Source organism: Rana temporaria, chromosome 1, assembly GCF_905171775.1.
Source record: "Rana temporaria chromosome 1, aRanTem1.1, whole genome shotgun sequence".
NCBI lineage: Eukaryota > Metazoa > Chordata > Amphibia > Anura > Ranidae > Rana > Rana temporaria.
In genome coordinates this window covers 239981089-239995347 of record NC_053489.1, presented here as the reverse complement: position 1 = coordinate 239995347, position 14259 = coordinate 239981089, and the positions used below count along the sequence as shown (strand labels likewise).

Below are 14259 nucleotides of genomic sequence, written 5' to 3'. Positions count from 1 at the left end.
AACGCATGTAACTATAAAATACAATAGAAAAAAAGAGAAAATACCGCGCTCCCTAATAGTGACTAAACACAATACAAATAAGTGTAATATTGAAAATGCATCTAACCTAGCAGTAAATGCAATATTAGAAATATAAATATAAAGCAGCGGTGAAAATATGTGCGACAACACAAATAATTAAGCAAAAGAAAATACGGAAACTGCGCTATAAACCAACATGTAAATAAAAACTGTGAAAAGTGTATTTAAAATATAAACAATATAAATATAACCCATATAGTTTTGTATCAGATATCTGGTGAAGGGGCACGTGTGATATTGGTGCCATCATAGGTTTTATTCACGTCTCTGCTATTGTGGACTCACTTTTGTTTGACACATATCAGGACTTTCTTTTCCTTTTTGCTGCCATTTAGTTGTTGGCAATTGGACTCCTATATTATCTGATACAAAACTCAGGTTATATTCACACTTATGCACTTAGTGTGGTATTTATATCGTTTATATTTTAAAGACACTTTCCACAGTTTTTATTTACATGTTGGTTTATAGCGCAGTTTCCTTATTTTCTTTTGCTTAATTATTTGTGTTGTCGCACATTTTTTCACTGCTGCTTTATATTCATATTTCTAATATTGCATTTACTGCTAGGTTAGATGCATTTTCAATATTACACTTATTTGTATTGTGTTTAGTCACTATTAGGGAGCGCTGTATTTTCTCTTTTTTTCTGTTTTACCATTTATTGACACCTATATACTGCTGCCATATTATCATCAATATCCTGGTCTGATTATTTTCAAACTATGGATGTTTTTGAATATAGAGCCACCAGAGTGGTCAACACTGATGGTGTTTTTGAATCATATAAAAACGATGCGGGTGACCTTAGTGGTTTATTTATGAGATTAAAGAACCTCACTATATCTGAGACACACACACAGTGGGATATCGCTTATTTAGACACATATGTTAAAAATGGTATGGTGCCTAGAAGTTTACGATGGGAGGTTAGCCCGCAAAAGGGTGACGTTCAAATTGAGAATTGGTTTAAATACTTCAATACCGCTGGTGTCAATTTCCTCAAATTTTTATTGGAAAGGAAAAATTCTAAACTTTTACGCTTGGATGAAGAGGTTAAAACTATTATAAAGAGAAACTCAATTCATTCAGCGAAAGTTTGGAATATAAAGAGAAGTCATAGTCTCTTCTTAAAATCTTAGAAAAAGATGACAGAGAACAAAAATTTAAGAAAAATAAAAAATATATAATAGAGACCTCATTATCAAGGGGGTGTAGTGTTTGAATGGCAGAAGAAAATTCTAGCTGAACAGGCCAATACAGCAATGGAGGTGACGGTACCCCCCTAATGAAACTAGGGTCCCTCCCCCTTCTACAGGTTCACACCAAAATAGAAATAAATAATCCCAATATGGGACCTAGTGGTCCACCCACTAAAGGGAGACGAAGGTTCTATCACTCTCCATATCGGTCTGGTACCTGGAGAGAAGGACCCCCACCGGGATATCCACCTTCAGCCCAACTGCGCCCTCGTAGATCGGGTCATGGATCGGGTGGTGGCAGGGGTGGTAATTTTGGTAACCAACATCCTGGTCCGAATCATGCTCGGCCCCTACCATATAATCACAATAATGGGTACAATGGTGTACCCCCCATTCCCCGCCCACCAAACCAAGGGATGAATTCTAATCAGTCATATGGTTCTCATTATGGTCGTGGACCTGATTCTTTTGAAAGACTGAGATTGGGCCCCTACCATTTTGAACCTTTGGGGTCTCGAGATCATAGGACCGATTATGACTACAATATCAACACGTCCAATAATTTTTTCCCTCTTGGTGATAGAGATGGGCCCCTCAATGAATATGATGAAAGATGAGCTGTTGGTTCCTCTAACCCTTCCTATTACTCCGCTCCTGAGACTGATGGGTTTGATGGCCCAGGTCCTTCCAATTCAGGGGACCAATATTGGGGTTTTCACAAAACCCAATCAGGGAACAAAAAGGTTGAACGACCAAAGAGAGGAACAAGAGGAGGTAATCGGTCACGAGCTAAAAAAGAAAAAGCTATAACCGGCACAGGCATCTTTAATCTGAGTTCAGTGGTCTTAAAGAGGAGTTCCACCCAAATTTGGAACTTCCTCTTAACCCACTCCTCTCCCCCTTACATGCCACATTTGGCATGTAATTTTTTGGGGGGGGGGAGTGGGGGCTTCAGCACGAGTGGGACTTCCTGTCCCACTTCCTCCTTCCTGTAGGCGACTAAGCTTAATCGCCTTCAGGAAGTGGCTGCTGTAGGCGATCGCCTAGGACACGTCACAGGTCCTAGGCGATCTCCTGGCCAATTACACGGCGCAGTGCCGCTCGCGCAGTGGGTGCCCGGCCGTGAAGCCGAAAGCTGTCACGGCCGGGTGCCCACACTGAAAATGAAGACACCGGCCGGGGACGGGGGGAGAGGAGCGGAGCCCCGGCCGGCGCGTCGCTGGAGCAGGTAAGTGCCTGTTTATTAAAAGCCAGCAGCTACACTTTTTGTTGCTGCTGACTTTTAATAAACATACAAATGGCTGGAACTCCCCTTTAACAGATTCTGAAAAATTGGTACTGGATAGGGGTTTGAAGTTTGCTCCCCCTAGCAGGCTGAACAAATTTCAAACTTACATGGATGTTCGACGTTTTATACAGAGATTGAGTGTCAAGTGCCACATGTTATCCAATCCTATCCAGACCATCTCTGTTGCTTCTAACGATTTTAACCATTCAGGGCTTTTGAATGTGTCTTTATTTAACCCTCCGGGGGCTTTGGCACCATCACTTAAAAGTTTTTGAGATGCCATACTTAGAGACCTCGACTTGGTCCCTATTAAACAGATTAAACCTAATAAACATTTTTCAGACGGTCTTGACTCCTTGTGTAAAAATAAAGAGTTAGTCATTAGACCCGCGGATAAAGGTGGGGGGATCATTATCCTCAATAAAAGTGATTACCTATCAGAAATGTATAAAATTCTAGGTGATCGAGATACTTATACCCCCTCAGATCCCAAAACTAAATATAAAACTAAATTGGAGAATTTAGTACATAGGAGGTTTCCAACAAGGCATTCTCAATAGAAAAGAAAAAGATTTTTTGGTACCTATAGCACCACGCACTCCGGTAATTTATTACCTGCCAAAAATACATAAACACCCTACTTGCCCCCCGGGACGCCCTATTATTAGTGGTATAGATTCCATCACGTCCCGGGCGGGCAAATATATCGATTTCCATTTACAACCGTTAATCAATAAGATGCCATCATATATAAAAGATTCCCGCCATGTTAACATACTGGCAGGCCTCATCCCCACAGCGGGGATGTGGCTAATGACAGCGGATGTCACATCTTTATACACGGTGATCCCGCATGCCTTAGGCCTGTTTGCGGTGGAATACTTTTTAAGGTGGGATTCAGCTCTCTATGATGAGCAGATCATGTTTATTATGGAGCTGCTTTTTTTTGCAGCCTCACAGAGCTATTTTTGGTTCAACAACCAGTTTTATAGACAGGCGAGGGGAGTCGCAATGGGGGCTAAATATGCCCCCAGCCTGGGGAACCTTTTTATGGCTCTATGGGAGGAGGATGTTGTCTATGCCCAGCAACGACCAGAGGTGGTGTTGTGGGGCAGATACATCGACGACATTCTCCTCCTATGGGATGTCGACCGTGATGCATTAGATCTTTTCATTTCAGATCTAAACATTAACAGAGGTATCATTTTGAGGCCAGTCAAACTGAGATCAATTTCTTAGATTTAAAAATTAAGATCAATAATAATGCCTTTACCACGTCTACTTTCTTCAAAAGTACAGATAGGAACTCCTTTATTCCTATTGGAAGTTGCCACCATACATCTTGGCTGAGGTCTGTACCCAAAAGCCAGTTCATTAGACTAAAAAGGAACTGTTCTAATGATTTAGAATTTTCATTTATCAGGCCAATGTATTATTCAAGCGTTTTGTAGATAAGGGGTACTCGGAGGACTCCCTTAGACAAACATTGGATGAAGTCATTCTACTCAATAGGAGGGACCTAATCACTAAAAGGCCACCGAGAACCAATAGGGCTCCTATTGTCCCTTTTACAACTACCTATTCGGTGCAACACTTTAGTGTCAAGAAACTCTTGGGGAAACATTGGCACATTCTTTTTTTTTTTTTAACAGAGATGACATTGGCACATTCTTACTAATAACCCAGTACTTAAACCTGCACTTCCAGATAGGCCACAGGTCATTTTTAAGGGAGCTCCATCTCTTAGAAATAGGGGGGATCCAAAATGTTGGTGCCACTCTATCAAGAGAGGCTTTTTTGGAGTATATTACAGGGTTTTACCAGTATAGAAAATGTAGAGTATGCACATTAAGTGGATGCAACCACAGACGTACTCATAAATTCAACTCCTCCAGCACTGGACTCGAGTTTGAAATAAAGTCTTTCATAACAAACTCGACTGAAAGAGTTGTCTATCTGCTCCAATGCCCGTGCGGGCTTCAATACGTGGGCAGAACTAAAACGACCCTTACGTGTGCGGCTAAACGAGCACATAACTAATATCCGCACAGGTTTTCCAAAACACCCAGTCTCTCTGCACTATTTGGAGGCCCATGACAAAAACCCAGATAAAACCATTTTTCTAGGGATAAACAAATACGCTCCACAATGGAGAGGCGATTCAATGGTGCGTAGTATATCCAGGCTAGAAATGGCCTGGATCCACAAAATTAAGTGTTTTACTCCATTTGGCTTAAATGTTGAGGTTGACCTTAACGCATTCATTGATAACTCGTGATTGCTCTTTTATTTATTGAGAATGTAATAATTTTTAACATTTTTTGTTCTTGTATCTTTCTTCTCATCGATGTGCACTTGGTGTGACTTTGAGACTCCGCTATATTTTTTTGTTCCATATATATCATGCATGAACTCAGATTTTATGCATTGTTAAATCATTTTTTGATACAAATTTTTTAATTTTCATCAAAGTTTTTCATTTTTCATGTTCTCACATTATCATATATCATGTATTACTATTCCTTTAGGTGTACATACATTATTTTTATAAGATTTTGTAGTAACATCTAATTGCAATCTCTTATTTAGCCAGTGGAGGTGCAATATTTTTATCTTTACGAGTATCATATGCTTGCATATATTTTTCATTTTTTATATCTTACAGCTCTCCATTATGGTTATTTCCATTTGGAGAGTCTGTTTGATCGTATTGTCGTGGTTCCGTCGTCTCAAAGTCACATCGAGGCGTGGTTCCCATCGTTTCCTTTATATGCGATGCGTCAGTGCGTCACCTGATCCCCTGTGACAACGTCTTTGTGAGACGAAACGATCGTCGAGAAGTTGACGAGCTGACGTATTCGCCCATAGGACGGGTGTCTGCTTGCCGGTCGGCTGTTTGTTTTTATACATGATTTTATTCAGATGCTTTTTGTAAGTATATCTGATTCTTTTTATATTAAAAACTCTGTGAATACAATATTATGCTATGCGCGTATTTCTTCCCTCGGTACTGTACGAGATACCTGCTGTGAGTGAGGTGATCGTTTCCACTCGCTCGGATTACTTCCATCCACCCTTCAGCTGCTGAAATTGAGGAGATCGATCTGCATCCGTTCGGATTTCCCGTGTCCATCTTCCTGGCTAATGACCTATTCCAGCTCAGAGTGTGTTTGACTTCCAGGCCTATCTAGCCTGTGTTCTGGTAAACAGGCTTATACTTCTGGTGAAGGAGCTTGTGCGATATTGGTGCCATCATCTGCTATTGTGGACTCACTTTTGTTTGACACATATCAGGACTTTCTTTTCCTTTTTGCTGCCATTTAGTTGTTGGCAATTGGACTCCTATAGTATCTGATACAAAACTATTTGGGTTATATTCACACTTATGCACTTAGTGTGGTATTTATATTGTTTATATTTTAAAAACACTTTCCAGTTTTTATTTACATGTTGGTTTATAGCGCAGTTTCCGTATTTTCTTTTTATGAAATACAATACTATTGACTGTGAATACAATGTAACCAAATAAATGTGGTGTTACACATTTTTGAAGCACACACTCAAAAGTTGGATGGAAATTTAGCCGCAATGGAAATAAAAAAAAATCCATAGTGCAGGCGTTTTTGAAAAAGAGGGGAGGTTTATTTAACAAATAAAGTTTTAAAATACACTCTGTCAGTGAGAGGTAAAATGATCCTTGCAAGGAAAAAAAATGTGTTTGTATTTTAAAACTTTATTTGTTAAATAAACCTCCCCTCTTTTTCAAAAACGCCTGCACTATGGAATTTTCTTTCTTTTTTATTTCCATTGCGGCTAAATTTCCATCCAACTTTTGAGTGTGTGCCTCTCACATTCAATCACACACCTGTGATAACCCTGGAAGGACGTGCTAGCTGTGGATCGGGGCTGATCGGTGTGGAAAGACCGAGGAACGATTCCGCAGGATTCATCTATAAGTGGAGTGGATTGGAGTGGATTCATTTTTTGCACATTGGATATTCACAACTTTACTTTGAACTCACTGAAGCTTTTCCACATTGGATTTTTACCTGTGGATCTATCGGATGAATCGATTCATGGACTAATTGTTCACGTGCAAATTTAGAACATTTTATATTGATTGTACTTAAGGTTTAATCCACTATCCAGCTCTACACTGTTTTTACACAATGCTGAAAAAATGGTGATGCCATCAGTTAGATTTTGATTTCTGTATGTGTCCACAACTTACAGTATATACAAAATTGTCACCTGGCCAAAAGAGAACAAAAATATCTCCACTAAGGACACAGGCATAAAAAGTAAACTAATAAAGTTTCTAACCAATCCCTACTTTACCCAATACTAGACTGACACTCAGAAGAAACATTCCAAAAGATACTTTAGCTAGTCAAACAAATATCATACATTTCAATTTCACAACAGTAGAGCATAAGGTTTATAAGAGATTAGTAAAAATAAAAATGAAAAGAAGGGAGTTTAAATTTTGGAATACTGCGACGGAAGCTCTCCAGCAGGTGACATAAAGTAATTGGCAAATTTCTCCCGAAGATTGCATGCTTCATTGGTACTTCGAACAGAGGGCCAGGAAACATCCTCTAAATCATGGGTAAGGGAATCGTCAAAGTTATATCCCCCCTCTTTTTGACACACAAAATTATGGAGAACGCATGCACTTTTGACAATTGTATCAATATTGTTGGGGTTCATTTGAATTGCACCTCTAAACACCCTCCATTTATTGGTTAGTATACCAAAGGTACACTCCACAAAACGTCGAGCTCGAGTTAGCCTATAATTAAAAACTTTTCTTTTAACATCCAGACCCCGCTTGGGATAAGGCTTCATGATGGAGGTAGACAGTGAAAATGCATCATCTGCCACTATTACATAAGGAAAGACATCTCCATTTTCCTCCAAAGGCCTGGGACTGGGAATATGAAATCTTCCATCCATAATCCTCTTTCCCATAGCAGAGTTTCGGAAAACCTGAGAGTCAGTAGAGCTTCCATACGTCCCAACATCAATGGCAACAAAATTGTAATTGCTATCAGCAATAGCCATCAGCAAAACAGAAAAATATTTTTTATAATTGCAGAATTTGGAGCTACTATTTGGGGGCATTTGAATCCGAATAAGCTTGCTGTCCAATGCTCCAATACAGTGTGGAAAGTTGCTGTTCTTTTCAAAATCCTTGCTGATTTCTATCCATCTTTCCTCAGTGGGCTCTGGCATTACAGCATCCTTCAGAAGAATCCAAATAGCATCACATGTATCATGCACAATAGTATGTATTGTGACTTTGCCTAATAGGAACTGGAAATGCAAGGCGGAGAAAGATTCCCCTGTTGCCAAAAACCTGTAAAAAGGAAAGTAACCAACATAAATTAATTTTATATTAAAGTGTCACTAAAAAGGCAAAACTTATTTTTTTTTCTATTTTGGATTCAGTAAGGGAGGGTTAAAACCCTGGGTTTCTTTTCCTTTTGTCTCCTATTGCGGATATTTCCCTTTACTTCCTGTCCCATAGATAAAAACAGGAAATGAGAGGCAATTACTCCAAATGGTGGCTGTTGCAATGTTTGTATGTCACACAAACACATCATACCCAACTCTTTGGTAAAATATATAGATATTCTTCCCGTACGGTTGGTGAGGTAATACCAGATATGAAAAAACTGCTGTATATTGGAAAAATTGTGTACATTTCTAATTATTATTAAGAGTTGGAAACAATTTATATATTATATTCTAGATTTGGAGGAGGTGCAACAATGTAGGTCAACATTTAAATATATGGAATGGTACAATAAAGCTGATACTACTAAGAGTTTGGGTAATCTTAATTCATAGTAAAAAAATTATATTGGAGGATAATTTAGTAATGAGTCTATTAAGGGCTGGTGTAGACAACAGTAGTTGTTATATTTGTTGCTTTACAGTTTGTACTTGGAATTACAATATTTTGTTATTTAGAATTATATAGTGTATGCTTAATCGATATATACTGTATATTTTCTTATATTTTAAATAGAATGGTTAAGTGCCATAATGTAGTCAAATTTTAAGCCGAGATAAAAAAAAAAAAAAATTAAAGATGATGTTGCATTACATAAATAGATACCACATGAAGATTAAAAATTGTGCATGTGATTGAAATGGTGACAAACTTATGGTACCTAAAATTGACAATAGACAATGCTTTAAAAGCCTCTTTTTTTTTTAATCAGGTAATTTTTATTAAACATTTTTGACAAAAACAGTTTATGGAATAACATGAGAATATTTGAAGGAAGAATTTTCCCAACAATATAGGGTCACTATATAGTATATATCTATCTTTTACTTTTTGCTTTAATAAATATCCCCAAAAAATGCAGAGGTAAGTACCTTTACCTTTGGTTCCACTGTAAAGAAATCTAGCAAATGGAAATGGAGAAAACCCGAACTTACCGCAGTGTCACCAGCAGACGCTCTTCTGCAGAAACTGGAAGCCTCATATTGGTTCTTGCTCGCATTAAGCGCGGTCTCAGTATTTCCAGCAAAGCATCAAAGGTTGACACTCTCATGTGAGCATAATCATAGAACTTCTGTGGGTACCTGCGTAGCTCATGGTACAGGGTATGAAAGTGACCTTTGGTAAGTCGACGGGAGACAGTGGGATGCACCCAGTACCTACGATTTGGCCTCTTTTTCCTCCGCTGGGTTGTTTGCTCCAAAAGCAGCTTCAGTTGCACCAAACCTAACATCAGGTAGAGGACTGTATAGGAATCCATATCCGATTGGTTGGCTCTAAAAAAATAATTAAAATAAAGCAAAAATAGCACAAACCACAAGTATAACAAAAAAAAAACTGCCAAAGGCAACAGCGAAGACTTGCATAACAACCATGCCTCCTAAGCAAATCGCTTCCTCACATCCTCTTTAATTTTCCTTCCATAAAGAAAAAAAAACAGTTTTACAAGGTGTTTTAAAGCTTTAGAGACAATGGGGGTTATTTACTAAAGGCAAATCTACTTTGCACTACAAGTGTACTTGGAAGTGCAATCGCTGTAGATCTGAGGGGGGCATGCAAGGAAAATAAAAAACAACATTTTAGCTTGCACATGATTGGATGATAAAATCAGCAGAGCTTCCCCTCATTTCAGATCTACCTCTCAGATTTACAGCGACTGCACTTCCAAGTGCACTTGTAGTGCAAAGTGGATTTGCCTTTCGTAAATAACCCCAATGCTTCCTAAACGCTTTAAAAAGGACAGATAGTGGGGTGTTTTACCCCAATACAGAGAATGCATTAAGGTAAAAATGTTTAGGCTTTAGTACTACTCTAAAGAAAAACTCCAGGTTTCCGGTCACTTTAAATACTTTGTTTGGGTCATCTTTGTTGATACCCATACAAAGCTATTCCTGAATTGGCGAGGTGCCCTGTAAGTCGCTCGTAACCCTCCAGGAAAACAACAGTGCTTACTGTATGTAGCAAATGCTACAGTTTATTATAGCAGCCATACCATTCTGGCATGGTGGGAATTAATTTTAACCAAGTTTGCCCAAAGTATTTAAAGTGACAGGAAACCAGGAGTTCTTCTCTAACCTAAAGAATGCCTCCTCACAAAGGCATTTGACACCAGTGAATATTGCTTCAAGATGGCCATCAGCAAATGTCTGTACCAAGACTTCCTCTGTGTACAGTGAATCTCACCTCTGAGCATTTCCAGGTTTAAAGTCCTCAGTTACCAGGTGACTGGGTGGCCTTGAAATGCATGGCTCTGCCCCTCGACATCAAGGTGACATCACTTCCGGTCTACTCTGCATCCCACAAGAAGCTCTCTGTCATCTTGCTGGTTTCCACTTACTCATCTAAGCTGTCATCCAGACAAATTTCCAGACTTTCCAGAAAGTCGGCATGGGCAGCCTAGAAATGCATAGCTCTGCCTCCCCAACATCCAGATAACATCACACACGGTCTACTCTGCATCCCACAAGAAGCTCTCCACCATCTTGTTGGTTTACACTTCCTCATCTAAGCTGTCATCCAGCCTAATGTCTGCACTTTCAAGACAAGTTGCAGGCTCTCTTTCTGAGATGCATGAGCCGACTTCTCACAGTTTACATACAAACAGTGCAATTTCTTCTTCCCATGTGAGTTGCCAATTTACAAGTATTTCACAATACTAATATTGCTGCACTTAGTTGTGTGCCCACAGGGCTGTCAGGCTCATCGGCCCCGGAGGCGGATCTGACCCGCACAGATTGATCTATGGGAGTATTTGTACATTGCTTGCTGGTTCCATCTGGTGGACGTTTTTGGAGTTGAGCCCTGAAAGCTGCTTGCCACTTTGGAGGATATGATTATTGCTTTTTGACCTAGCCACAGGTCGAATTGCTGAGGTGAGAGGCCATCCATTAGCCTTGGTGGAGGATTATCCTGTCCTATGGGTCACAGATCTGATGAAGATTTCTGCACTTTTTATCACCATTGTATTTTTGGAGCACCTTTATCACTTTGCACTTTATGGACTTTATGATTATGTTTTTTGATTATTTATATATTTTAGATTTATTTGCGCTGCACTATTTATTTATTTATTCACATTGAGATATTTTTGGATTATATCTGCAGTGCTGGCTTGCAATTTAGTTTTAATTTTTTATATATTTCCAGCGCTGAATCACTATTATTATATACTACACTAAAGCCTCGTACACACGAACAGATTTTCCGCGGACAAAGCATAGGACTTTTGTCTGAAGGGCACAAAATTGTTGATCTGGGCACTGGTGAGGCTGCATCCACAGACACAGGCAGGCTGCATTGATCTCCTGTATCAAGTCTGCAGTCTCTGACCGCTCTCCTGTATCAAGTCTGCAGTCTCTGACCGCTCTCCTGTATTATGTCTGCAGTCTCTGACCGTCTCCTGTATCAGATGGTTAGACACTGGGGACATGATACAACAGATGGTTAGAGACTGCATTTTTCAGGAGCTTTTTTTGCACTAAATATTAAATTGATTTCAATTAAAAAGTCGACTATAAAACAATTGTATATAAAAATATAATTTTTTTTTTTTAAACTGTCATTTTCGGTATTGGTTTTCCTTCTTTTTAGGCACCAAAATGTCCATTCAGTGCACCCCTAATTCCATGCCCTGCATGTATGTAAGCAGCTGTGAGGTGTGGAACGTTCTGGCTGCAGAATTTTGGCCTGTGCAGGTGATGGCTTTCTGGTAGATTCAAATCCTTGTCCAAACACACCAAGCTCATCACTTGATACACATATCAGCACTACACTGGAGCTCAGACACTGATCCGATGCACACGGGTTTACCTATCTGTACCACACTGGTCCCAGTTTACTACTGTGCGGGTCCCCAGCCACTGCGTCACAATAGACATGAATGGCACCGTCTGTATTCAGATGCATGAAACACTTGCGCAGACAAAGAAGGCTCTTTGCACAGGTGTACGGATAGGTACGCTAATGCGAATGAGGCCTACACACATTGACATGTCCAGTGTGAATGAGGCCTTAGTTGCTGCGTTGCAGTGTTTGGCCCAGTGTGGACGCAGAGGCCTACCTGTCGGTGTGAATGAGGCCCTAGCTGCATGGAGTGATGCTGCGTCCTGAGGTGGTGTTTAGCCCGGTGTGGACGCAGAGGTCTACTTTTCAGTGTGAACGAGGCCCTAGTTGCATGGAGTGATGCTGCGTCCTGAGGCAGTGTTGTGGACGCAGAGGCCCGTCTGTGTGAACGAGGCCCTAGTTGCATGAAGTGATGCTGCGTCCTGAGGTGGTGTTTGGCCCAGTGTGGACGCAAAGGCCCACCTGTTGGTGTGAATGAGGCCCTAGTTGCATGGAGTGATGCTGCGTCCTGAGGCAGTGTTTTGCCCGGTGTGGACACAGAGGTCTACCTCTCGGTGTGAACGAGGCCCTAGCTGCATGGAGTGATGCTGCGTCCTGAGGCAGTGTTTTGCCCAGTGTGGACGCAGAGGCCTGTCTGTGTGAATAAGGCCCTAGTTGCATGGAGTGATGCTGCGTCCTGAGGTGGTGTTTTGCCCGGTGTGGACGCAGAGGCCTGTCTGTGTGAATGAGGCCCTAGCTGCATGGAGTGATGCTGCGTCCTGAGGCAGTGTTTGGCCCAGTGTGGATGCAGAGGCCTGTCTGTCAGTGTGAATGAGGCCCTAGTTGCATGGAGTGATGCTGCGTCCTGAGGCAGTGATTATCCCGGTGTGGACGCAGAGGTCTACTTTTCGGTGTGAATGAGGCCCTAGTACCATGGAGCGATGCTGCGTCCTGAGGCGGTGTTTAGCCCGGTGTGGACGAAGAGGCCTGTCTGTGTGAATGAGGCCCTAGTTACATGGAGTGATGTTGCATCCTGAGGCGGTGTATTGCCCGGTGTAGACACAGAGCCCTGTCTGTCTGTGTGAATGAGGCCCTAGTTGCATGGAGTGATGCTGCGTCCCAAGGCGGTGTTTTGCCCGGTGTGGACGCAGAGCCCTGTCTGTCTGTGTGAATGAGGCCCTAGTTGCATGGAGTGATGCTGCGTCCCGAGGCGGTGTTTTGCCAGGTGTGGACGCAGAGCCCTGTCTGTCTGTGTGAATGAGGCCCTAGTTGCATGGAGTGATGCTGCGTCCCGAGGCGGTGTTTTGCCCGGTGTGGACGCAGAGCCCTGTCTGTCTGTGTGAATGAGGCCCTAGTTGCATTGAGTGATATTGCCTCCTGAGGCGGTGTATTGCCCGGTGTAGACACAGAGGTCTACTTTCGGTGTGAATGAGGCCCTAGTTGCATGGAGTGATGTTGCGTCCCGAGGCGGTGTTCAGCCCGGTGTGGACGCAAAGGCCTGTCTGTGTGAATGAGGCCCTAGTTGCATGGAGTGATATTGCGTCCTGAGGCGGTGTATTGCCATTTGCCCGGTGTAGACACAGAGGTCTACTTTCGGTGTGAATGAGGCCCTAGTTGCATGGAGTGATATTGCGTCCTTAGGCGGTGTATTGCCCGGTGTAGACACAGAGGTCTACTTTTCGGTGTGAATGAGGCCCTAGTTGCATGGAGTGATATTGCGTCCTGAGGCGGTGTATTGCCCGGTGTAGACACAGAGGTCTACTTTCGGTGTGAATGAGGCCCTAGTTGCATGGAGTGATATTGCGTCCTTAGGCGGTGTATTGCCCGGTGTAGACACAGAGGTCTACTTTTTGGTGTGAATGAGGCCCTAGTTACATGGAGTGATGTTGCGTCCTGAGGCGGTGTTTAGCCCGGTGTGGACGCAGAGGCCTGTCTGTGTGAATGAGGCCCTAGTTGCATGGAGTGATATTGCATCCTGAGGCGGTGTATTGCCCGGTGTAGACACAGAGGTCTACTTTTCGGTGTGAATGAGGCCCTAGTTGCATGGAGTGATGCTGCGTCCCGAGGCGGTGTTTGGCCCGGTGTGGAAGCAGAGGCCTACCTGTCGGTGTGAATGAGACCCAATTGAAAGACACAATCCTCTCTCTATCCCCAGTGTCCCTTCTCCCCCCAGCACATTACACACATTGTAAGCCGTGCACTAACCCTGAGCCCCAATCACATATCACGGTCCTGTACAGAGCCCTGAGGAGCGATGGCTGCCATTGTTCCGGAAGCACACCGCCCACCTCACAGCCGCCTTCTTCCCACCCTACTCGCCCTCTCCCTCAGTACAGCTCGGACATTCTCCC

At 42.0% G+C, this 14259-nt stretch overlaps 1 protein-coding gene across 1 annotated transcript; it reads right to left on the bottom strand.

Moving 5' to 3' along the window:
* Positions 1-5988: 5988 nt before the first annotated feature.
* On the bottom strand, positions 5989-14233 carry LOC120939395. Its single transcript, XM_040351953.1, has 3 exons — positions 14114-14233; positions 9025-9363; positions 5989-7930 (listed from the first exon to the last, which is right to left on the bottom strand). Exons 2-3 carry the CDS (start codon positions 9345-9347, stop codon positions 7051-7053), a joined length of 1203 nt encoding a protein of 400 aa, XP_040207887.1. The 5' UTR covers positions 9348-9363; positions 14114-14233; the 3' UTR covers positions 5989-7050.
* Positions 14234-14259: the final 26 nt, after the last annotated feature.

Excerpts from the sequence above, each read along its gene's own strand:
- LOC120939395 (XM_040351953.1), bottom strand. The coding sequence starts at position 9,347 with ATGGATTCCTATACAGTCCTCTACCTGATGTTAGGTTTGGTGCAACTG. Across the intron at positions 7,931-9,024 it reads CGTCTGCTGGTGACACTGCG|GTTTTTGGCAACAGGGGAAT; the intron begins GTAAGTTCGGGT and ends TCCTTTTTACAG.